At 36.5% G+C, this 26908-nt stretch overlaps 1 protein-coding gene across 1 annotated transcript; it reads left to right on the top strand.

Annotated features, from left to right (window-relative positions):
- Window positions 1–353: 353 nt before the first annotated feature.
- Window positions 354–25105, top strand: N4BP2 (NEDD4 binding protein 2). Its single transcript, XM_066548486.1, has 16 exons — window positions 354–570; window positions 2382–3612; window positions 4458–4582; window positions 5745–5833; window positions 7372–7448; window positions 9177–9332; window positions 10642–12977; window positions 14363–14448; window positions 15152–15194; window positions 16176–16411; window positions 17815–17933; window positions 19247–19385; window positions 19488–19673; window positions 21865–22033; window positions 23845–23968; window positions 24737–25105. The coding sequence occupies exons 1-16, from the start codon at window positions 354–356 to the stop codon at window positions 24780–24782; spliced, it is 5379 nt and encodes a 1792-aa protein (XP_066404583.1). The 3' UTR covers window positions 24783–25105.
- The last annotated feature ends 1803 nt before the right edge of the window (window positions 25106–26908 follow it).

Here is a 26908-nt window from a genome sequence, read left to right as displayed (position 1 = left end):
TTTTCTTTCTTCCAGATGCAGATTGTGTGTCTAGTTAACTGGAAAATAAGGCTGCTCTAGCTGTCAGCCATTTGAAAAGAAAAAAGGCAGACATCTAGAAAATGCTTTCCTGTGTGCTTATGTATATTTTTAATCTTTTAGCTACTTAAATAGAAGACATGGAAATGTGATTATGTATTTTATTAAAGTTTTTCTGTTTGTTTTTTTTTTTTTTTTTTTTTTAATTCCAGGTCTGCAACTTCTGTTCAGTCTATCCCAGTTAGGAGAGCTTTTTTTGTGATTTTTAAGCTTGGTGCTGTCAGCCCTGTGTGAACAAACCAGAACAAAAAGCACGCTGGGTATTAGAAAACAAAATGCCACGGAAGAGGAAAACTGGTGGGAGTCCTTCTCAGAGGAATGGCAATTCTGACAGAGCTGCTGTTGCTGTATCCCAGGGGGACCCAAGCCACTTAGTGGCACAAGCAATGCGTTATGTCAATAAAGAAGAGCTCCTCAACAGCATGTCAGAGATGTTTTCTGACCTAGATCCTAGTGTGGTTTATATGGTTCTGTCTGAATGTGACTTTAAAGGTAAATAATATACAGCTAACATTACAGTTTTGTTTCATGTGCAGATAGCTCTTAAGTGGTGCAACTCCAGAAAAGTTGGTGTGGATGTTGCAATCATTTTTGTGAGTTTAACTTTTTATAAGTAGGTGAGTAATAATGTTTTGAAATTTTACAACCATGTGAGATTCTCCAATTTTAACAGTGTTTCTGTGAGCCTGATAAATGGAGCAGTGTGCTCCTTAAATGGAGGTACTGTTTGGAGTGGATTGTTCTGTGACACAGAGCAGGCTCTGGTGGAATTGTGAGGAGAATCTGGTTTTTCCAATTAGTTTCTGTGCCATATTCTGCAAAATGCTGTTTCTGTACTTGGGGTATTTTATGTTCTAGATCACAATTTTTTGATGGTGTGCCATATGTGGTCCTGGCAGCATTTGCTTTTCCTTAAATACTTGAACTGAGCTTTTGTTTTACATTTGTTTTGCACTGTCATCTTGTTGTGTCCACTGGGGATTAGTTTCTGCAGGATAAATTCTGTTTGCCATGTTTAGTTCTCTGCAGCCTTGCTGGAACTAAAGCCAGGAACTGGTTTCTTTCCCTACATTCTGCTGACCTACATACCCAACTCTCCTGGCAGACTATTTCCATATTTATGCCCAGTCCCTCCCAATCTTCTGTGGTTTTAAAATTCCTCTATATGCAAGGTTGTTTGTTTATGATAAAAGTACTGCATGAGGTGCAGGGGAATCAGCCACATATGGAGCATTTTAATCAATTTGCATTCATATGATCAGATGTGATTAACTGAGATTATTGTAAGAATATGTGCAAAGAAAGCAGATTTGGACATTTTTTTGGATGTATGAAAGCTAGGTAACCATTAAAAGGACTGTTTTTATTACCTAAATTGTACAGAGTTTAAAACTTAAGAACAAATGGGAGAGTGCTGTTATAATTGTTGTTCATTTAAAAATTGAATTCGATGGAATTACGGATTCATGTTTCGAACTCTTAATAAGATTCAACATTTACCATAATACAGTTTTATCTAAAGCTTATTGGAGAATGCAGTAAACATGTAGAATTCATAGCCTTGTACTGTAAACAGTAGTTTAAAAATGGAAAGGTTAGCATATTTGAGTGCTAATAAGTTGTTTTCATACAGTACAGAAGCTGGAAGGATGACAAAGATTTTGTTTAATGAGTGCAGACAGAGTCATACTTAAATGAGCTGAAAGTTTTTGCTGCACTTTTAGGAAAACAGAAGCTTAGCTTTAGGGCTCAGATGATGTTTGTGCCTGCTTTTCATTTTGTTCATGTTGATCACTGGCACCCTCTACTCAATTTAGTGACTTTACAAAGAATTTATGCAGATACTGGATTTTTCAGGGTATATTATATCAGATAAGACATTTTTAAGTGGGCCATAATGAATGTACTTTGCATACTGCTAGCTCTTTCATCCTTTGTAGAGTTTTTTGTTCATTTTACACTATTTCAGATATATGAGATAGATTAGAAATAAGTATCCATTTAAACATCCAGCTCTGATATTTTTCCAGTTAAAATTTGTAATTTTTAGACATATTTCCATAGTAATTTTTAAGTTTATTAGGTTGTTATTTTTCAATATGTCCGTATTGAATTCTGCCTTTACTTCTAATGAGAAATGGGTCAAGGGAATTTCAGAAGCTATGTTTAAAGGTGAATTGCTGAACTGTCTTTTGGTTGTTTCTTTAGTTGTAATAAATGCTTCCTCAGGTAAAAAACTGCATGTGCATCAGCTTGGGTTTGTTTAGTTGACCATGCTTTATTCTGTTTATCTTACCCAACAGTAGAAGATGCTATGGATCATCTTCTAGAGCTGTCCACCCATGCCAAAGGAGTAGCATCCTCAAAAACCTTGAGTTTTGATTTAGCAGCATCATCATTACCTCTTGTTAATCAGCAAAGATCTACTGCAAATGAAGGAATGGGGGAAGGTACTGCAGCACATAGTTCTTCTGGAGCAGCAATAGAAAAGGTCCTGTCACCTGGTGTGCAGCTGACTGGAGAACTGGATTCCCTACTAGAAAATGCCTTTCAGAGTTACAGCTTGAATGAGGAATTGCCTAATTCTGCAAATGACCAAATAGTATACAAGCACCCTATGGAACAGGGGGGTTTTACCAAATTTCCTGAGTGGGAAAAACCTGATTCAGTTTGCAATGTCCTACTTTTTCCAGAGCAAGCAGAGACAAATAATGAGGTTTTAGAAAACCTCTGCTGTTCCCAGCCACCAGTCAGTCAGCTGAGCATCCAGACAAGCTCACCATCTGCATCAGACAGTTTTGCAGAGATACTGGAAGATTCTGATATGTTGGAAATGCATGTTCAACATGCTGTGGCTTCAGAAGTATATAAACTATCAAATGGAGAAATATTGTGTGAAAATTCTGATCAGACACAAGATACTGTTTTGGATCAAAGTAGTGTGAGTGCTGCTTCTTGTGGGTCCTCCCAAAGACTTGTGGAACTTGGAGTAGCTGTTTCTGAAGATCCTAATTCAAGATGCCTGGAACAACATGAAGATGCAGTGACTGCCTTTAGCAGCCACCAGAGTGCTTCTCTTCCAGAGGCGTGTATCTCTCCTGAAACATCCAGTTTCAAAACACAAAAACCTGCAGATGCTCAGCAAACTCAGCAGGGTTATAACTTAAATTTTCCTACACCATCAGATCAATCTCAACAACACTGGAATCTCATGGCTCCTGTGTTTTATCCATCCAGTGGAAGTCACAGTTTTGTAATTCCTGTGGCTGCCAGTCCAGGGCACTGGAGACCTATTTCTGACTGTAGAACTTCAGAAAAAGGACCTTTTCTTTCCTCCCCAGTGGTTTCAAATGCCTGGGATGGCAGCTCTTCTCTGAAGGTATGGGGAAATCAAGATAGAAACTCAAAATTGAACCTCCCGCAAGCACAGCAACCACGTGTTTGTCACATGATGAGAAAAAAGATGCAACTAATAGGTCAAGTACTTGTTCTTCTCAGAGGTGTTCCAGGATCAGGAAAATCATATTTGGCAAGGTAGAACATTTATATTGTGAGCTTCTAAAAAAAATTGCTTTATCATGTACAGGATTTGGCATAGGCAGAGACAGTTTTCTGACACTTGTAAATAGTAATGTGTAAACCCTAATTGCAAGCTACACAGTACATGCAGTATGTTAGGTAATAATAATTGCTGAAAGAAGAGTTGCTTGCAGGTCCTTTCCTACTGGAAATTGAAATAGGAATGATAAGCTTTAACTTCTATCACTGAGCAAAGGAGTTTGTCAGCAGAGCATCATTGCTGTAGTGTTAGGTCTGCTGTATTCTTTCAGTCCCAGTTTATTTTGAGTGTTTTCATTGAATAACACTGATAGAAATATGCCAGCTCTTTACAGGCAGAAATTCCCCTTTCACTGTGTAACTTTTATTGTATAAGTAGTATATGTTAAGCTTCTTGGGGGGAATTTTTGATTCCTTTTCTTACTTTCTAAAAGCCTAGATTGAACTAAGACTCCTTTTGACTGACACCTGAAACATGTGATGCAATTAAGACAGGATATTTGTCAGTGTGAAAGTATGTCACTACATGTAGATGGAAAAATATCTCCCTTGATGTTTTGAAATGAGAGACATGTAGGGAAACTGTATCAGCTCTCTCCCCTAGATAATCCTCAGCCTTTGGAAAAAACAAGGGAAGGAAATTATTATAGATCATATTTGCTTGGAGGTTGATTTTTTTCCTTCTCTTACCTACATTTGCTGCTTCCATTCCAAATAATTTTAGTTTTGTGCTAGAGTCTAAAAAAAAGTATGTATGGTAGTAGACATTGCAGCTTGGGAGGAGAAGGGGAAAAAGCTGTTTATTTCTTGATCTTTCACAGGAATTTGCTTGAGGATAACCCAGGTGGAATCATTCTTAGTACTGATGATTACTTTTACAAACATGGACAATACCATTATGATCCTGATTGCTTAGGGGAAGCACATGAGTGGAACAGGAAAAGAGGTGAGACATAAATAAGGGATTAGCTTGCTCACAGTTCAGATCTTGTGTGCTGTTTAAAAATCTGCCTGGCTTGTTATGTGACGAGCATTTACCCCATTGTAGAAGTATTTTTTAATATATGTGGAAAAAGAATATGAGCACAAACTCAGAAGTCATCTGCTCATTGTGTGTTTTGCAATTAGAAATGCCACTGTCTTTGTCAAGAGTATGTTTTGTCCTCAGATTTTATAATGGTACATATTTTGGGTGGTGTCCCATTTCTAGAGTGGTTACCTACACCATCTCCCAGAACTATTTCTTCTGAGATGATCTATAATATACATATGCAGTACATAACGAATGCACAAATAATACACAGATATCTTCCTGCTCTTAGTTATCTTTTTTTTTCTCTTGTACACAAAATTGTTGTCAAATTTAAACAAAATTATAAGAGCAAGAGAGAATAAATTATTTTTCCCCATTTCATAATTGGATGGGGGTTTTTTGACAGTGACCTGTGCTAAACTCACCATAGAACAAGTCTTTTTAAGCTTTTACTTGCTAAATTTGAACCATGATCCCTTTTCTGCCATCAAATTTCTACTAGTGGAGAAATTAAATAATAAATGTGGGATTCAGCAAGAACTGTGATTGTTCAGACATGTTGTAACATGGCTACAGAAACATGGTGCTGTGTCTCAAAGTGAGTGGTTCTATACATTTCATTAATGTGTATTTAAAGTACAATAATTCTTTTGGTTTTTCATATTTTATACAGTTTACAGAGTGGACTAATCTTAAGACTGTTATAAAGCCAAGAATTTTGTATGCAACAAAGAAGTCCACTTTAAGGTGATCATGTAGTTTTTTTAGTTTAATTTACTGATTGATTAGTCATCTTGATGCATTTTACATCTGCATTTTCATTCCTTGATTATCATACATATGTTAATTCAAAAGCTAATGCCATATCTCAGTAGTTTTACATGTGAGGGGGGATTTCTGAAATAAAGGGCCTTGAAACAGATCAAGCTATGGCAAGAGTTCTTTACACAGTGGTTAATCATTATGGATTATCTGCATAAAAATAGAACAAACTTAGAGAATGAGTATTAATATGTTCATCCTATTGTAATGAAATTAACTGTATTACCTTGTTTTGTACATGTGTATTTTTCAGCCAAAGAAGCGTTTGAAATACGAATCTCTCCTATAATAATTGACAACACAAACATACAAGCATGGGAGATGAAGCCTTATGTTGCTTTGGTTAGTATTACAATATGACCAAGGTGAAAAGAGATTATTGTCTAGCATAGCAACAATGTATGTTTTAAAATGGGAGTGTCTTTCACAGTCTAGCTTCTATTCCACAAGGAAGTCTGGAGTAAAAAAGCCAGTGTTGCATGGACTCATATTGCTCAGTGTCATGTTGTGTTGCATGACTCAGTGTCATGTGGTATATGAGCATTAACCTGGCCTAGTTACCAGAGGCCAAAGCCAAGTGCTTTGTTCTTGGGGCCAAAAGCAAATGTTGTTGAAGAAACTGGATTTTGTTCCTCTTTTATATGATCAGTAAAATTAGAAGCTGCTTTAGAAATGCAGTCAACAGTAATGAATGAGTGAGTGATGTGTGATGCTTTGTAAAACTTGAAAACTCAGTTCCATCCTAAATATAACATAGAGGCAGATACCAGTTGGAGGCTAGAGTTACCAAATATTGCTAGCTTGCTTGTAGTTATGCAGATTTACTTAATACTTTTTGTTGAAGTGATCCTACCTTTTCACTTAATAGTTTTTAAATGGATATCAACACTTTTAAAGTCTAGAGTGTATTTTGCTCTTGATCATTAACCATATTGGTTGGTAGTTAGAAGAACATTATTTTATCGAATTGGTTCTGATTAACTGAAATAATACAGTGCAAAAAATATTATAATGTGGTCTGGGATTTCTCCTTGCCTGTTACAGAAACACAGCAGAGAGTGTAGTACAAATAATTGACAGCTTTTGAGCAGATACCTTACATGTGCTGCATGTGCTAATGGATTAATGAACAGTGAGACTTTGACACACATAATTTTTGTTAATAAAATGTTTATTTTATTATCCTTGCATTTATTAGCAACTGTCAGATAAGCAGTTCTTTTGTAAGTTATGTCTTTCATTTTGCTGTTTGCTGAAATCAAGATGCAGCAAGAGTTCTTACAGAAGTGCAGTGTTTGGTACAGTGAAAAGAATTTTTTCTGAAAACAGGAATGGGGAGAAACAGCACAGTACTTGCCGTGTTTCTCCTGATTAGACCTTAGGCTCCTTTTCTGTCATGATGAGACTGAACTATATAGAAACCATTTACTTGCAGCTTGGTCAAGTTTCCCATGTGGCAGGAAGGCTGTCCACAATAGCTGTGCTAATATAACTGAATTGCTTGTTTTGGAGCTGGTTCACATCTGGTCAGCTCTGAATGTAAGCTGTGCACTTTCCACTTTCCTCTGTCTTGGAGAGGCTGTGTAGAAATGTGTATGCTGTATCTGGAAAGAGATGATGTTTTGCAGTGTTGTCTCAGAAGACACATCATGGCACACATTTAATTTTATAGCACACATTTAATTTTATGGTAAGAGATACATAAATGTTTTTTTAAAAATCTCAGTTTATATAAACCAAAGTGCAACACTGAACAAAAACGTTTATTCCAAATGTTTTATTCCATAGGTATGCAAGCTATGCATATAGTGTGCTTTGTCATAGAAATAAGAAATGGGTGATGTGGCATGTTCTGTTTTATATTATATATCTTTATTCAGGCTCAGCAGTTCAAATACAAAGTAATGTTCCGAGAACCAGACACTTGGTGGAAGTTTAAACCAAAAGAACTTGAAAGGTAAGAATGTAAAGGAAAATAACATACTGGACAGTACAAGCTATGATTTTGAAAAAGGTGTCGTTTAGTACAATGGCTAGTGAAGTAGCAAGGTATCTGTCAAAATTTTTGTGATAATAAGTAGCTTTTTAATGATATTTTGTGGAATTTTTAATGTAAGTATTATAAGATCTTCTGTCACTTCAGTTACATGCAAAAGGTACTGTTAGCAATAGACACTGTGATGTTTTCATTATTAGAGTTCTTGGCATGTAAGGTATAGTGGCTGTTCCTTTGGGTCAGTGAGGTTGCAAAAATTATGTCAGGTTGGGTCTGTTTTTGCATCCTGGTCTGTTGCTTTAGTTGAAGTGTTTCTGCTGTCATTGAATTTAGGGCAGTCAGCACCTCGTGGCCTAAGAGGGACAAACCTCTTAGGTGCATCATCATTGTTGCTTACCTCTTCTTTAGCAGGACTTTCTATTACTTAGGGCTGAAATCAGCAAGACATAAACCCTATGTAAGTGAATAATAAAACATAAGAAAATATAATGAGAAAATTGGCTAGATGCCAGGTTCAAATGTTGTGTGAGCAAAGTGAAGGCCTATGTCCCTCTGGGGAGGGACTGCAGCTCTTTAATGTCATTTTTATGACTTGGATGCTGGGACAGGGTGCACTCTTAGCAAATTCACAGGTGATATGGAACTGAGCAAGAGTAGTTTATTCAGCCTTAAGCAGAGATAATTGAAGAAGAATAATTGTGTTGTTTTCAGCTACCTTTTGAAACATTATAGAGAAGACTAAAAAGAGTTGTGCAGGGATAGGACAAACGAAACGTCATCAAGTTGGAACTCTAGATTACATTAAAAAAAGCCCAACATTTATTTTAAAGGTGGTTAGGTATTGAAAGAGTTTGCCCATAGAGTTTATAGACTTTCAGTCATTTCGGATATTCAAAATCAGCCAAAAAGCTCTGGGCAACCTGATCTAGCTGTACTTTCTCTGAGTAGGAGACTGAAGTATGGGACTTCCAGAGGTCCCTTCCAACAGAAGTTCTTTTCTGATTTTATAGTATATGTTGTCATCTGAATTTGCATGATTAGCTTAAGGTTCGCTGCTTTTAAAGTGAGGTAAGGTAGATTATTTTCCTTTTTAAAATAAGTTAAACTTTTTCTTCTGTATTTTCAATTTCTCTTTTACTATCCTTGGCAAGATTCACTTGTTCTAGGTGGCACTGCAGCAGAACATAGTGCTAATTGGTGCTTAACAGAGTTAGTGAAAATTTCTGGCCAAAGGGTGTCCAGAATAATAGGTGAATAGGTTTTCTTCAAGGCTCAACGAGTTCTTTGTTTAGCAAAACCAAGGAAAGAAGACTGAATTCAGAAGTCTTCTGTACCCAGTTTGGTATCCTGCATCACTGTCAGGATCTGATATAGTGTGTTTTCTGAAACTTCTTTGAGGAAGATGCATTATTAGTACAGTTTTAGATTTTAGTATTATGCAAAACATCCAACTAACTGCAGTACAGGGAGACCAGATGGGGTGGAAAAGTGGAGCAGCAATTTGTCTGATGTGCCCTGTTTGCAATGCCTTAGTGCACTGATACAGAAAGAGTTGCTGTCTCACAGCTTTTCATCTGGCTCCCTGAATTCTTTGGTTAGTCTTGCTGTAAATCTATTAAATTATTCTCCTTTGTCATTGTAATACAGAAATTTGAAATGGCTTTATATTTGTTTATTTTCAATTCATAGGAGAAACATTCATGGTGTATCTAAAGAAAAGATCAAAAGAATGTTGGAACGGTATGAACGCTGCCTTACTGTTAGATCAATATTGGATTCTTCAGTTCCAGACAAATCAGAAGCTGCTGATTGGAGTGAAGATCCTTGTCAGGAGGAAAGCCAGAGGTTAGATTCTCTCACTAGCTTTATAGCATCAAATAAAAGACTAAAAATGCAGCCTTTTAGCTTCTTAGCAACAAAACCTGGGTAATAATGTCAAATGGTGAATGCATTTAAAAAGACAGTTAAGTAACACAAAAAAATCCCTGCATGGTTTTTTTAATTTTTAAGAATTTCAGGATTGTCAGAAATGAGTAGTTAAGGGATCTAGTCAACTTTCCAATGCTTTTGAAAGCCTCCCATTATGGCAGTGTTACTTTTCAAGAAGCCAATGTTGACTGACTTGCTGTTATCTTAGAAATGTGTTGTTGGATGTATGCTATAGATAAAAAAACACTTAAAATCTCTAAATTGTTTTTTAGAAGAATGTTGTCCCAAATAAGAGCAAATGACAATTTCCAAGTTTGTATGTTGATATTAGATTATATCTTGGTGGTAGAAGGTGTATTCTCTGTGCAGTAGTAACAGGTTTTACTTGCTCTTCAGTATACTTGATTTAAACTTGCCAAGGTTTCCATTGGCTGTATCCAGGACTGTTCTGTAGTTGCCAGTCTGGATTGTGCTGTGGATTGTAGTGCACAGTGTTCTGCTCAGGAATGGCAATCCCCAGCTCAGTGCCCCCACTGAGACTCCCAAACCACACACTCACTGCTCATTTGCTCCCCCTTCCTCTTCCTATTCCTGCTCCAGCAATGACGTGAGGTGGTATAAAATAACCTCCATGTTCTGGCCAAAACTAGGACACACAGGAAATCAGATTTGATTTCAGTTATTATTTCACTTGGGTTTTGCATGTGTGATGTATTTGAAATGATAATTAACGGAATGTAGTTGATTGTAAAAAATTGTTTGACAAGAAATGGCACATTCTCTCCTAGTTAATGTCTAGACTGTCTTTAGCATTAAGCCAAGAGGAGAGAGCAACAGTCACTAGATAAAAGTATATTTACCAGACTTGCTGATCTGAATGAGGAAGTGTCTGGCAGCAAAGTGCTTTGATACAAAACTGAATGCTGGAAATGGGATGGGGGGGAGATTGACTCCTGAGAAAGTGTTCTTAGCCCTGTGCTCTAGTAAGAAGAGCACAAAAGAAAGTTACTTAAGAAAGTACTTACTAAAGAAAGTTCATCTTTGCTTAGCTCCTTTTTTGTTGAGGAGTGTCGGAGTTACAGCTAGTTATAAATTTGTTTTCCTTCTACTAGAAGTCTAACTAGGTTAAACTCTCTATGCTGTCTCTAACTGGAGTTAAAAATGTGGACAAATGTTTTAAGAAGGTTTGAAATGGGTTCATATTTCATTCCAATTTGTCTTTCAGAAAGAGAGAGGCACATTCTGATGTAAAGGAAGAAGAATGTTTTGCTTCTGAGGTGGAGCCTATTGAATTAGCTGAAGTTGATAAAACTTTTCCCAGTATTTCTCTAACATTAGAAAGTAGTTGTGACCCCAAGCAATTTCAGAAAGAGGAAAAAGAAATGGAAAATATCTCAGTGGAACACAGTTCTGAGAACAGTACTGTTCAAGATGACTTGGAAATTAATTTATCAGATTGCATCAAAAGAGAGCTGCCCTTGGAGAAGAAAGAAGAAAAGGGATTAAAAACAGAAGAAAAGAGATTAAAAACAGAAGAAAATACTGATGCAGAAATGGATGAGGTTGATGTGATTCCAGCTGAAGAGACTGTGAACTTACACACAGGTGGAGCTGAGGAACACAGTGATAACAACAGTCTCAAAGTTCAAACTGCAGTTGAACAGTTGGGCAGAATGTGTATGGAACCAAAATCAACACAAACGAGTAACACGGTGGAACCAAGCAGTTCGGCTTTTGACACATCAGGAAAACCAGAACTACTAAACTTTCTGGGTGACTGGCCCATGGAACAAACAATGGGACAGAGAGTCAAAAGATCTAGAAGACTAGAAAAATCTCCTCTGAAGAGTGATAAGGAAGGTGAAACTCCCAGTCAACAGCATTCTGAGATAGGTAAAGAGCAAGTGGGCCTGCCTGAGACATGTACTGTTGAGAAAGGACATGAGGATGAAAGTCTACCCTGTAGCTGTTACTCTGTTAGTTCAGATAAAGTTACACCAGAATTGCAAATGTTAGAATATTGGCCTGTCTCAGCCTCATTAGAACAGAGACAGCAAAGGTCAAGGAGAATGAGAAAGACAAATTTAAATCAGTGTGATGAAGACAGAAATACTGAAGATGACACTAATATGAATGCTCTTGAAACTGTACATGTGATTCATGGGTCACCTGTGAACACTGAAGAGCAACCAGATACAAGGAGTTTGCCTGTACACCAAGAGGAAATAGTAGGTAGTGAAACAGTAAGTGAGGAAAAATCCCAGCAAAATAAGAGAACAAGGAAACATCACAAATTAGCCCTCACCTTTACAAACAGCAGCTTGCCACATCCCAGAGAAGAGGACCACTTGTCTAAACTTAACCTGGCAGAAGAGAAACAGGAAACAGACTTGTGTAGGCAAAAAAGTAGCTATTCACAGACTGAATCACAGGACTTTGCTCTCCTGTGGAGATTAGAAAAGAAAATGCTTTTTCCTGAGACAACAAAAATACTGCATGGGAGGTTAGATGGCTTCAAACCCAAAGACATAGATAATGTCTCAGATTCTCAGGAAAAAATACCCTATCGAGTTACGTATGATAAAAGTACTTTTGTGGAGGAAAGTGAGCTTATCAATATTGATGAGTCTGAAAAACTAGATACACTCTGTAAGCTCTTTGAGTCTGTTTCATTTGAAGCTCTGAAAGATCTGTATGAAAGATGTAACAAAGACATAGACTGGGCCACGGGTCTGCTGTTAGACTCTGATGAAAAGTTACGTAAAGCTGTTGATACTGAGAGCTTTCAGGTAAGTGAGGCTGAGCCAGTGGCCACAGACCTTGATTTCAAGGCAAGTATAAACTGTGATGAGAATCTCAAAGACTGCAAACAAGCCCCACAAGTACTTGGGGCTGGTGATACTTTTGAGACTTCAGAAGGCAAGGACTCACCACTCAGCATTGCAGAAAGTAGGGCTGCCAAGACAGCTGTGACAAGTTCTGATGTTTCTGACTCATTCACTGCTACCTCATTGGATAATTCAGTGGAAGTGAAAAATTCTGTGGATTCAGCTCCTAGAACTAACACAAGCAGCTCAGCAGCAGGTGTCATTGAGCTGTCTGTTTCAGGAAAGCAGAAGGGAGGGAGGGAGAGTCCTCTTGAAGAAACTGTAAATAAGCCATCACTTTTACAACTTGATGCAGTTTTGCCTCATGATCCTAACACAACTTCTACCAATTTGAAATCTGAATTAAACAATGAAAGTGACAGTAACCCTTCAGAAAGCAATGCCAAAAATTCCAAAGGGACTGGTTTGTTACTGGAAATGGATCGTGCGCCTCTGGTTGGTCCTAGCAGCAGTAAAGAACTGGAGAAGGATAAAGAAACTCAGGAGAATTCCAGGGAGATATGTGGTAAAGAAGAGATTGACACTCCAAGCTGGGCTGCAACTAAAGCCAAGAGACAAAGCCCTATACCAGCATCACATGCAGCCTTCAGTATAGATTGCCTAGAACTAACATTGCCTCCTGAATTGGCACTCCAGCTGAAAGAGATATTTGGACCTGTTGGCATTGATGCAGGTATGATGTAATTATATACATGTTTTTATGAAAAAAAAAAAAAAAGGTAGTAAACCTTTCTTTCTTTGCCTGTGTTTTTTTATCTTCATCCTTGATTTTTAGGGAGTAGATTCCTGTAACTCCTCATGATACTGGCGGTTGATGTTAATGCAGAAATGAAACTTAACTAAGCATGGCATAAAATATAAGTGCAGTAGTGGTACCTTCTGCCTTTGTCTTTTTGTACATGCACATACTTCAAAGTAAAAATATATTTGCTTATTTGCATTCTGAGCAACAGGCCTTTGAGCTTATATTCAAACTCTGAAGAGATATTTAGATGATAAGGAATATGCAAATTGTGGCTGATTAGGAAAGAAGAAAGGGAAAAAAAAACCTTTAGGCATCACATAAGTTGGGGAACAAGAAGATGGATGGTTAAGGGAGATGAAGTTGGCTGTGTCCTTGAAAAGATGACAACAGATCCGTCTGCTGGCAGATTATGGTTAAGGAAGTCATAAGCAGCTTGAACATGCATCTCAGAAGTTAAAGAGTGATAGAAAAAGGAAAAAAGAAAATAGGAGGAATATAAGTTTGATGTTTTTCTCTCTTTTTTCCCCACACTTTATCCTTTTTTTTCTCATTTCCATCTTTCATCTTGAAGATTGCTTTATGTGAAACCCTGGATACCTGATTTATTGGTGGGTTTGATTACTGGCCTCTTTGCCTTATGTGCCTATCTCCTTTAAAAAAAAGTTGGTTTTTTATAGCAGAAAAGTGTTTTATTGTGTCCGAAGTATGCCCAAAATTTTTATTTGACACATACATGCTTCTCGGTTTTTTTATTTTTGAAAGGGTGAGAAATACCGTTTTTAGGAAAAAGAGCTTTTGTTATGATACCATGATAATTTCTGCTGTTTCCTTTAGAGTTTGGGGGGATGTTTGGAGTTTGTCTCTCTGAGTTTATGTGTTGGAAAGGAGGGATGTGACTGCTGTTGGGCTGTGGTGGGTATGTTGTACAGAAAACCAGTTGCCATGTGGATTGCAATGGAACAGGGGGAATCACAGTTTTGTGGATGAAACTGTTTTCAATTAACAATGGCTTTGTAAAAGAAGGGTCTGCTAGACAAATTGAAAAGAGAAGGAAAAATACTGTTGTCCAGGTAGCCATATTTCAACAATATACAGTTAATGTTAACTTGTTTCTTTCCTAGCCTTTCTGAGTTTTTGAACACCTGAAAACAATTTCTGTGGAATGTGCTTTTTTGTTTACAATTTTTTTAGGCATGACCAGTTTATGTAGAATATCCAAGTTAAAATTAATAAGTCTAGGATACTGTACTTTAATTGCTTACATAAGTTTTTATAGAATGCTTTTAATGAATATATTCTCTTTGTTTCTCAAGGATCACTAACTGTTGAGGATTGTGTGGTTCATATTGATCTGAATTTGGCAAAAGTGATTCATGAAAAATGGAAAGAATCTATTCTGGTCAGTAGATTTCTTGTTTATGGTACATTGTGCATGCCTGTATTTTATCAGACCATTTGTCTGCATATGTCTTGGTCTAAAGGTGTTATCTTTGCAAGAACAATGATAAAATGTAATAGTAGTTTGTAAAATGTGTGGAGTGTATCAGTATGTCATAATCATTGGAGCTGTTGAAAGATGTTTTAAGGGAGGTCATGAGTGCCTCATCATGAAAACAAGATTCTTAAAAAAGAAGGATCATAGTGCACAATTTCACTACAAGATTGATGAAGAATTCCACTGGCCAAAAATCCTTATTGGTTTTTTGACCTGTAAAAACAATTCTTTGATTAATTATTCTCTGTACAAAACATCTCCACATGCAACAATTGAGATGAGTTCTCTAACTTATGTTCCTTTACAGCTCTGTGAAACTTGGAATGCCTTTTGGCTAAATTTTTGCTTGATTTATCTAATTAAGGCTATAAAATCTTAGCAGTGGGGCATGTTTCTCTGGTTTGATGTGTTTTTAGAAAGATAATTTCAGCTTACAAATTTCACTTCAGAATTACTTTTCCTAAATACATTTTTTTAAAATACTGAATCTTTGAGAAATATTGCGAGACCTTATTTTGAAACTGCTTTAATTAGAAGCTAACACTTGCAAAGTTTTCCTGCAAAATTCATAACTTCAAACATTCATGATTTTACTGTTTTTCTTTAGAAGCGTCAGAGGAGAGATGTATCATGTAAGTCGTCTGCAGAAGGTATGTCACGTATTTCTTTTAATTGTAAAAATACTTAATGTTCATTATAAAAGCATTTAATTATTTGAAACTTAAGGTTGCAAATACTCCATCCGTTGAAAAATGATGACTTTATTTATTAGACTAAATTTTATTGCCTTTGGATCCATTTACCAATCTCTTGTGATGTGTGGGGGAGGGGAGAGGAGTTAATTATAAGCAGAATCACTAGTTCCAGATAAAGCCTATAATTTTGTGTCATTCAGAAAACTTGGAGAAACTCTGGTTGAAGCAGACAGTTGTTTGGTAGGAATTCTCTGTGGCAAGAAAAGGCACAACCTGAGAATTACTAGCAGAGTAAGATTTCTGCAGGGAAGGAAGGGAGGTCAGGAATACATCAGTGACACCTTGTTCATCAGAGGTGATTTTAGCAGGAAGATGGATGCCTTGTTTAAAAAGTGTTAACATCTCTTGCAGTCCAGTTTTCATTCATCTCCCAGAAGAAATGTCCCTCTATGGCAGAACCCCACTGCAGACTTGGACTGCAGTGTGGGTGCAAACTAGTGACCAAACAATGCTGTTGCCATTAACTTGTAGAAGTGGAAAATGAGATTGTTAAGCATCTGTCCTTAAGTTCTAGAAGAAAGGCAGGTAAACATAGGAGTCAGTGATTCATTTATAAAAGCAAACAAGCCCCCACTTAATGTATGTGCAAGGTGATTTACAGCTGTAAGATATGTCTTAGCACTTGAAAATTTGGTGAGGAAGTCTGATGGTTTTCTTTTGTTTCATGAAATAGATAAAGATGATCAGTCTTTTGAAAATGGAAGTGGAGAAGGTGAAAGCAATTTGTTGGTTTTTGTTTTAGCATTAATAATCTTGTTTTAACAAAGCTCAAACTGTATAGGTTGAAAAACTTGTCTTAATTATTTTGGCTTTGCACGTATATATAACCTAATGTGTTTTGTCACCCTACTTTTATTGCTTCTGAATGTCCTACAGTGTTTCAGCAGATAGATACAGATGACTCAGAAGTGCTGTTATCTCAGAATGCAGACAGCAAAATACAGAAGAAGAAATCGAGCTTGGCTGCAGACACATCTAATGATATACAGACAAAAACCCCAGCAACATCAGATGTTTTTCCATTTATGGATCACTGGAATGCTCAGATTCAGAAAGTTTCTCTCAGACAAATAATTTCTGAAGAAATAGCAATGCAGGAGAGAGAGGACCTGGTATGGATAGCACCATTTTTTTAATGTGGTTTAGATTAATTACTTACAGTGAAATAGAGTATGTCTTATTTGGTGACTCATCCCTGTGCTGCTGATTACACCTTGAATTTATGAGACAAATGCATGCCAATTCGTATTGTTGATAACTGTGATACAGGAGTTTGCTTGAGATAGATGGTTCTGTTTGAAAAATACAGTCTCATTTAGAATATAATATTTTGGTTGTTTCACAAACAGATCATGCTACATATCCAGGCTAGCATTTGTGTTTGGTTGAATTGTTTTTTGGTTGCTCAGCTAAAACCAAAGATCATTATGATCTTCCATGCTTTTCATTGTGACAGCAATATCAAAAAAAAGTTCTTAGTTGGCTCCATGCCTTGTTTAGAAGTGTACTGAATTGGCTGTAATGTTGGGGGTTTTTTGTTAGTTAGGAGAACCCACAATAATCATCCTAACAGATGAGACATTAAAATAAGTAATTGAGGTTAATCTCCAACAAGTTTCTGTACCCACTTGTAAAGTAACTCTTTAATAGATTTTTACTAGCTCTTTGTTTTCCACACAGAATTCCTGTACCTTGCCTGTTTGGCTTGTGCCTGATACTGCTCTCTACTGCCCCACTGATGTTCAGAACAGGTGTTCTTATTTGTAATGGTCTCTGATAAGCAGCTGTCCTAAAGTAGAGGAGCTCTGAACTGGTGTAGGAAGTTGTATGAATTAGCCTGTACTTGGAAAATGGCTTGTGGATTCTTTCTTTGAACTGCATGTATGTGCCCTCCTGATAACAACAAATGTCACGTTCACAGCTTTACTTTCAATTTGAATTCATGGAGCTTGGCTTTATTTTGATCACTTTTTTTCTTTTTTTTTAAAAATCTGAATATTGGAACGATCAGTCCAATTGATTCTAGGTTATAATTAGATGACAAGTAGGAATATTTATTATAGACACAGCTTCAGATACATCAAACCAAAATTGTTTATGCTGCTTAACAATAAGGTATTGTTTCAATCCCAGGCCCTCAGTATAGAGAAAAGAGGTGGACTTTGCACAAGCTTAGCACTGGACTTAATGGACTGGCAGGGAATAAATTCCAAAACCTAAATCCCTCCTAAAAATCCTCATTTTACTTCATCCAAATTATGGGGGACCTCCAGCTGCATTACTTCAAAAGACTGCAGAGTACTGCAGTGGTGTATGATACAACTCACCTGTCCTTACTTTATGCTGATCAGTGTGGCAGGCTGGTATGGCACATTGTCATTGCTGTGGGTGCATACCAACTGAGTAGATGCTTTTTGAATTGTAACAAAAAATGGCAAAGTTGGATTGGCTCCACCTTTACTGTACTTTTTTCTAATGAAGAACTTTTAATATATTTCTTTTGTCTTTTGGGTAGAATCGTGTTCCTTCTACAGCCAGAAAAGACTGTGCTGCTAAACTAAAGGAGAAGCAGCTTTTTGAGATGTTTCCAACTATTAATCAAAATTTCTTAATGGATGTCTTCAGGGACAACAAGTAAGAAATCCTATTACTTCTTTGTAAAAATGGTACTCAGTTACAGTCATAAATATTGAGAGTTATGATGCTACTAAAGAATGGTTTTTTGCAAAGTAGTACTTTTTGTTACTCTAAATAAAAGCTAGTTGGTTTAAAGGCAAAAAGGGTATAAAACTCAGTTTAGACACATTTCTTTTTAGGGCAGAATAGACAGTTTCTTTCACTGGGAGAAGAATGTCTCTTGCTGTTGACCACTGCTTGACTGTCAGTGGAACTGCATATTTTCTTGAGAGCTGGGCTTTAAATCTAGTGGGAGAAATGAGTGGGTGTGATAATAGTAGGATTGCAGGAAATGGCAGCTGCCCAAGAGGAAAACACAGCCATCACCTGGTGTTACCTGTGAGTACTTTTCTGGTTACTGCAGCTGCTCTGAGGGAACGAACCATCTCTCTATGCCTTCCTGTTGACATTCTCTTTCTCTCTTCTGCATTATGTTTCTGGGATATATGTCTACATTCTTAAATCCAAGTTTCTGTGAAGGGAACTTTTTTTTTCAAGAGAAACATCTTTTTTCATCCTTGGCCATTTGAATGTCTGTCTGTACATATGGGTTTGCATACCTACTTGTCAGTCATGCTGCTTGTCCAGGTTGTTATAAAAATCTTTCCTGTTTAAAATATATCCTTCATCCATTTTTATAATTCAAACATTTCACCATCTCATTTTTCACATTCAAAATTGTCCTCATAATGTTGTCTTTCCCAAAATCTGTCTTTACTTTTGATCAGTCTGTTCTTGTTAGCTTACTAAAGAGCAAGAATAAAGAAGAAAAATGGCTTATTAGAAAGTGTTGGCAACTGATGTCTTACTTAATTACATTTGATAACAAAGTTTGACTAAAAATACAAGGATTTTCCCTCATTAGGGTTTCAGAAAACTGAGCTAGTTTTAAATTAGTTTGAACTATCTAACCCTGACCAGAGAAGATTTAAGATGAACTATCTTACTCAGCCCAAAGAGCAGCATTTATTAATATCTCTTTGATTAGGGTAGGATGCAATTTATTTCAGTTATGTAATTTTCCTTTTAATGTTCAAGTGCCCCTCAGTTATGTTGCAGTCAACCAAGACTGCATGTGTGTTGATGCCAGTAATGGCCTACAAGGAGTTTGCAAGCCTTTCTTTAATAAGCTGGAATATTCCATTCCAGTGTTTATTTTCATTGTAATCTAGTTCTGTAACAATATCAATGTTTGTTATAATGAATTTAGATAACTATAGCAGCTATTAATAGATATTTGTAAAGTCACGGACTTCATTTATCCTTTACAGCTACTCTTTAGAACAAACTGAACAGTTTCTGAACTGTGTTCTGGAGGCAGATCCTGTACAAACAGTTATAGCTCAAGAAACTGCTCAGCAAAATGAAATTGTTTCTTCCTACAGTGCTGCAAAGAACCGTGAGAAGAAGGTATTTATATTTTTTTAACCATAGTTATAAACATAGCCAAAACGATGCTAATGAAAACACCCTACAATGCACCTGTAACTTCAACAATATGAATTCCTACAGGCAAAAAAAAGTAAGGAAGAGGATGATCCTTTATGTGAAATGTTTCAAGACTTTGAGTATCCACAGTATGATGATTTAAGAGCAGAAGCTTTTTGTCACCAGCAAAAGAGACAGGAATGTTTGAAAAAGGCTGGAGAGGCCTATCGCATGGGTATGAAGCCTGTGGCGGCATTTTATGCACATCAGGTAAACAAAAATATTGTGCTTTTTGTCTGAACTTAGGGAGGTATTTAAACCCTGAATTGGAAGTGATAAGGAAAACATCATGCCTGCTATAGTTGATGAATTTGGTCACTGTTCCTTGTGTATTATATTGACAATCACAAGTAAATTTGCTTCCACTAGTAATGATACTAGCACAGGAAGCTAATGTTACCAAATCTAGTGTGAGACCTCATGAAAGGTGATATCTAGTGCTTAGTCACACATGCTCCTTTGTCTTAGATCTCTTTCACATCCCATCATGTCCTTTTAAACACCAAGATTTGTGTCCAAGTGATCTGGCTGGGTTCACTGGAGTGTGACATGGACTGCAACAAACCTAATTTTTTTGAATCCTCTGTATATGTTGGTGCTGAACTGTTCTTAGACACATCTTCTGTACTTTATAGGAGTCAGACAGGTGTTAAGATGTCATCTTTTGCCACAGAATCTTGTTTGCTTCATCCTCCATAAATCTTGGGCAAGATTGCTGCCTGCTGTCTTCGCTTCTTCATTCTGACTGTCTTTATGGCTACAGTCTGTCTTGGGTTGGGATAAATGAGGTGTGTATGTCATGCTTTTCATGATACATCTGGTTATGGACTGTAGATCTGCTGCTGATCAGTCTTGCATGCTCTGGCCTTGGAGCACAAGCCCTTTGGTCTTGATTCAGGCACATTTATTAGTATGTACCAGTTTGAGTACTGCTGATCAGTGCTGTTGATCCTACTCTTGCTTTTAAGTCTCATCACTTCTTGTAATCAAATTTCCTCTACATTGGCTTAGTTCCTTCACAGGTACTAAGCATGTCCCTTGACATCATGCTTAAAAAATGTGTTACAAGTATCTTCAAAGGCTGTAGTTTTCCCCTGATCTAATTGTATATAAAAATTCAATAAGAATTCACAATATAGAAGCATTTAATTCTAAACTTTGAATTGTATTATGACAGAACAAAAATGTAATAATAAATCACTTGAATTTGCTTATTCAAAAAGCTTTCATGCAAGTGGTGTAACTCTAAATGTTTAGATTGTTACTGTGCATGTAGGAAGTACAGATTATCAATTTTTATAATGAACTTTTTATGGTTTTTATGTGTTTTATCCTTTTCATATATTCTTAAAGTTTTGAGACAAAGATGTGCAGGATTTTAAATAGAAATGTAATTTCAAGTCCTTAGTTTGGTTCTTATCCATAAGAACAAATACAATCTATTGTAAATCAATTGAAATTTATTTATTATATACTTTACTTCAGGTAATAAAAAGGGAAACTAATCTACCTTTATTAATAAAAAATACTTTATTCTTGGTGGCCTTTTCTTGGGAATCCTTTGCAAGTGGGTTACAGAGCTGCTGTCTTGGGTCTGACACTAACACACTTCGGGTGATCCATTTTAAGAAAGTGTAAGACAGGTTTTCACTTTTGTTCTCTTGAGCCTTTGTCAGTCCAATACCTGGAGTTCCTTCCATTCCTTTTTAGACTGTGCCTACAGATCTTCAAGGACATAATTTGATGCTTTGATCTCTCAGATACTACCATTGCAAGGTTCATGGGAAAGAGTTGGTACTTGTTCACTCTGTAGTAAGGTGACTAACTGTACTGCTCCTTGCCCTCATTCCAGAAGAGACTTACTGATATGTCAAAAAGTATTGGGAGAGATGATAGGTTTTTTTTGTTTTTTTTTTTTACCTTTGGCTTGTCTGAAATTTTGGGAATGCATTCGGAAGAATTAACCTCAAATACAACAGTCAGCAGGCTTTTCCTAATCTGTTGGGCAGTTTCTCTGACACTGTTTCATCATAATTTCAGCAAAATACTCGCAGGAAATAAAAAATCTATTGTTAGGAAAATAAATTTGCAACTCATTATGGACTGTAATTTGTTAGCTTATGTACAGACCTTATGATTTTGTGCCTTTTCTGCCTTTATTTCCTCCTTTTATAATATCTTCTTTGTGCCAGCTTTGAGTAGTTTCTCACAGATTTAATGAAATCTTCTTGTGAGTAGGTCTCACTGAACATCTTGCAGAAGTTCTGCTAGAGTTATAAATTTTACTAGTTCAAACTTGAACTAAAAGCACCCTGCCAGTGCTGTCATTTTGAAACCACTGAGCAGTGTGGAGCTAAAATTATTTCTTGGTGTGTAATAGTCACTGTGCTTGTGAATAAAGGGTCGCCTTCATGAGCAGAAGATGAAAGAAGCTAACCATGCTGCTGCTGTGCAAATCTTTGAGAGAGTAAATACTTCCTTGCTGCCTATGAATGTGTTGGATTTGCATGGTCTCCATGTGGATGAAGCTGTGAATCAATTGTCCAGAGTACTCCAGGAAAAAAGTGAAGGTAGGGTTTAGGTAATAATTCTTACCCCTAAAAATGATTCTCATGATGAGAAGAAATCATGATACATGGCAATATTAAAGGGCATGAATGTGCTTTAATAACATGTATGTTAAAAACAACTAGGCTTTGTGTTGTCTTGTTTTCAAAGTACCCCAGTGGAATTGTTTTTCTTTAACATGACAATGATTTTTGTTGCTTTCTGTCTCACCCCCCTCCCCCTGCTTCTTTGTAAATCTTCTTCCTTGTGTTTTATCCCTTTTTATTACTATTATTGAATACTTGGTCTGTCCTTCATGACATTTTTTACTGAGATGATGATGCAACCATATGTGTCCCCATTGCATTGCTTTGTCACAACTATGTTGCTTTTATAATCTTAAAAGAAAAATTACTGTGTTGGAATTGTAACAACAGTGATGATACTGTCTTCAACTTCTACATGAAAGTGTGAGATTTGAGCTACCTTTCAGAAACTTCTGTATCAGTTTGGTGGCAGCATCACTTGAGATCAGAATGCTGCTGCTTCCAGAAATGTCATTTTATGCAGTTTTGCTTGAGAGCTCATTTTTTCTCATAGTGAAGAGTTCAAGTACTTCATGAGTGTCCATGCTGTAAAAAGATCCATTTTCTGCATTACCAATTTACCCTCTAAATTTAAGCACACTGGGAATGCATCTGTAACAAATATTTCTTACACAAGGTACTGCCACAAAAATCAGATTTTTTGAAGCAGGTACTCCACAGAGTATAAATAAAAGTGTTCAGTGGGGCTTTAGATAACCCTTGTCTTTCAATATGCACCAGAGATAATTAAATTCCATTATCTGATGCAATTCCTGCAATGACATTTGTGCAATTTAAACTGTAACCTAATGCTTTTTAGAACTAAATTTCCAGAACTGTACTTGAATCAGCAATGCTGAAATCGATAGTAGGGGCTCTCTGTTCAGTCTATTTAGCTAAATCTGAAAAAAAAAAAAAAAAAAAGAATTTCACTGTATGTACATGGGAAAAGGATCAATACTGGGAACTTTCTTTTGCTGCCAGAATTAACAGTAAATAAATATAAAACCTAAATAAAGTTACTGTGTGGGGGAGAGTAGTTGAAAAAACACGTCATGTCATGTGAACTGATAATTCCAAACTGGCAAATGTAGTTGTGAGAATCCAGTTTCATTTTTTTTCCTCTTTTTCAAACTCTTCATCAATTTAGGTTGCTGTTATCTCTGGGAAGAGAGCAATTTCTTTTGTTATCATGGCTAAGTGCCCTAATAAAACTTATGGAATGTGTTGATCTGTTGAATTTCATCTCCAGCATAACAGAAGATAGTCCAAATAATGTGGCATAAGTGTCAAAAGCTGGATTTATATTTTCTTTCTTCTTAATTTCTTTATTCAATAAAATGTTATTTCTTTATTCACATTAAGATAAAACATGAAACAATACAGAAGCACCACTTAAAAATTCAGTGAATGACACCCACCTCTTTTAATTTTGTGATTTAAATTTATATCACAGAATGTAAATTCTAGTTGAATATTAGATGACAGAAACGGTAAAGCTTCTATGAAATTGGAGGGATTTTGCGATGATTACCATATGCATTTTGCAAGCAATCTAGATTTCAAAAGTTTGACTTTTTCAAAATGGGGGAAAATTGCTATTTGTATCTAAAACATGCATATCATCATGGGAAAACAAAGTTCCAAATGAGTAGTGAGAGTTTTCAGAGGAATGCATGGAAGGCTTACGCTGCGTGCCAAGTCTCTGCTGAGGAGAACTTTAACTGTTGCAATTCCTGCTGTTGCAGAGTACCAGCAGAGTGGTGGTAAACCATATCTCAGTGTTATCACGGGAAGAGGAAGCCATAGTCAGGGAGGAGTTGCTCGCATCAGACCAGCAGCTATCCGATACCTCACAAGCCACAACTTCAGGTGAGTTTAGATTTTTGTTACTGATAATTTTTTTTTCTTGAACCACATTTAAATAACTGAAAATTGAAGTTTAGTTTTAGAATGCTGTTAAACTACTGCACAAATTAGGGCAGGTCTGCTGTTTCAGATTAAATTAACTCAGTTGATTCATAAATCTGATGCAGTTGTGTAGTACCTGTTAAATGTTAATTCCTTTCCTCTGAGATAGTTTAATTCCATATTTCCATTCAAGATTGCTAGTTTTACTGTGAAAAGTTGTTAATTCTGCTTTTTATTTGTTGCAATACTTGCATTTGTGTTCAGTTTATCAGGGATAGCAATTTAGTAAGTCTGGGCTGGCACCAATGTGTTGGCTGATTTTTATATAGAGCAGTGTAGGAAGGTGAGATTCAAAACCAGCAATGACTTCCCATTTCTTTCTTGGCTTCTACAAAATAGAAGGATGAAAATCCGTTTCAAAAGAAGAGGGAATGAAAGTGGAACAGGAATAGAGGAACAGAATTAATATAACCAGCAATATTGGGCAGCTTTTTCTTTGCTCAGATCTTCACCTTGTTTCTGCTTTTTCCAGGTCTTCATATCTCCAGACACTGAAAAATCCTTCTTCAGTGTCACATCTGCTGATCACATAATGCTGATTTCCTGACTCTCACATGCACATATACTTGACTGAGGGCCTTAGCACTTTCCATATGTTTGATGAGAATTGAAGGTGATGGCATTGCATATAGTTTACATGTTGAAGCTTCTTTTTTTCTTGTTTCATAGGTTCACAGAAATAAAACCAGGCTGCCTGAAAGTCATGCTGAATTGAGGAGTTGTGGAAAGAGGAATATAGAAACTGAGGTGTCAGATGACCGCTGGGTAACAGAAAAAAACCCCATGTTTTGAACAACTGCACTGGTATTTTTCAGTCTGTTTTAAAGGATGATATTTTATTAAACTGGTCTCAATTTACAGTAAGTGGATTTGTCAGTATGTTTCCAATAATTTTTTTCTGTGGAATAGAACTTTTTTTGAACCTGCAAAAGGAAGATACTTAAAAGGATTTGAGGTCTCAGAAATGCAGATTAAGAATTTTGCTGAGAAATATATGATGTTTTTAACAGAAGTTAAGGTACAATTTTTAATATAACTATCTTCTTAGCATACCTAATCTGCCTTTTGACCCTTGCACGTCTTGATTGCTGTGGCTTCTGTACTTCTAAAACATATTATCTTATACAAAGTTATTTTGTAATTCAGAACTTTGTGCTAAACCCTTCAGAATAGCAAATCCAGTTACATCTGAGTGCTGAGTATTTCCAGGTTTCTTTAAAAATCTTGCGTCTTTTTAGTGGTTATGTTGAGTTCTATTATCCTTACTTCACTCAAAACTTCTCCAAATACTGAAGGAGGTTGCATATAAGGCCTGTGCATTAAGGCCAGCTGTGTGTTTGGTAATTTGGCAGATTTAGTGTGATCTCTTAAAGGAAAACCACAATGCTGTTATTCAGTCTCTTTTGGAGATCCACCTACTGGATTAAAATGGTTTCTTTCTTTGTGGCTTTTTAAATTCAGCAAATGCAGTACTGTTTTACTTTATAAGTGTCTAATAATGATGTCTTCATTCTCTGTGTATTGTTTGGTGATTTCCTTTTAGAAAACATGATAATGAGACATTTAAAATGTATTTTTAACATCAAAGTGAATACTAATATTGCAGAAGTAATTGCCTAACTGGAAAATCTGGGAGTACAAAAGTTACTCTGATTTTGATGGCGTTGCATCTAGAAATATCTGTGTAAAAACCAAAACAACATAAAAAGACCCCTAGCAAAACCCTTCAAAAATGAAATATAAACGTCTCCACTTATGCAAGTGTTTCCAGTAAACAATCAGAACACTTTTTAAATAGAAATATTTTGTAGAATACATCGCTATTTTTATTTATATCTTTGCCTCCTGAAGGGCATATGAATTTTTGTTGTACGTCTTTTTCAGAACAGGTGTGAGTTGTGTATTAGGAATAATATTAATAGATTAAGGATTAATGTGAGGAATTTTTAAATTTTTAACCACTTTGCAGTAAATTTTATCAAGGAACTACATGCACGTAGAGTTTGTATACGAATCCATATGTGTGTGCAAGTTCTGCAATTTGCATACATGAGTACTAATAAACAAAGAACTTCTGTGAGAAAAGCTGTCCACAGAAATAGGTTTCACTTGAAAATGTGTCTGTGTAAGTTGCTGACAGGCTGAAAGACATGATGTTTCCTGAATATATCTGTATTTACTCTAATACATACACAGTGACTATGATGCATGGTAGACTTAAAAATGAGTTTGTCGTGCTTCAACAGATACAGTTATCTTTTCCTGGTGATTTCAAGTGGAAGAATAACTTGAGTAATACTTAATCAAAGGGACTCTTTCTATAATAATAGACTGCCATAATAAGTTTTATATTTTTTGTGGGTACTTAGTTCATCTGAATTATGTCCTTTCTCTGTTTCCTTCTCTTTGCCCTGCTCTGGGAATCAGTGAGTGAAGTACAAAAGATCTGTGGTCCCTGTACAGCACTAACAAAGCTTTTTCTGCCATTGCATGATGTCCTGTGTGAAGTCCACACTCCATCCTCTGTGATAGTGCCTAAAATGGACTGAGATGCTGTTTAGGCACTTGGCCTCAAGACAGCAGTTCAGACTATCAGCTGTACAGAGTTGCAAATGCTAGAATTATCTCAGCAGAATCTTTGTTTTGGACCAAGGGACTTCCTTCTGTTCCTGAACAGGTTTTCCTTAGTGCTGCTGTTTATACCAAATGGAGTTGCAGCTCTCTGGGACAGCTCTTTGCAGTACAGTCCCTGTTGGTTAGCCTGGGTGGCTGCTGTGTATTGAGCTGCTTGGGTGCCCAAGCCCTACAGAGATGTGCCTGTAAACAAGGAAGTGCCAACAC

This window comes from Molothrus aeneus, chromosome 4 (genome assembly GCF_037042795.1).
Source record: "Molothrus aeneus isolate 106 chromosome 4, BPBGC_Maene_1.0, whole genome shotgun sequence".
Lineage (NCBI taxonomy): Eukaryota > Metazoa > Chordata > Aves > Passeriformes > Icteridae > Molothrus > Molothrus aeneus.
This window is presented reverse-complemented; position numbering and strand designations above follow the sequence as displayed.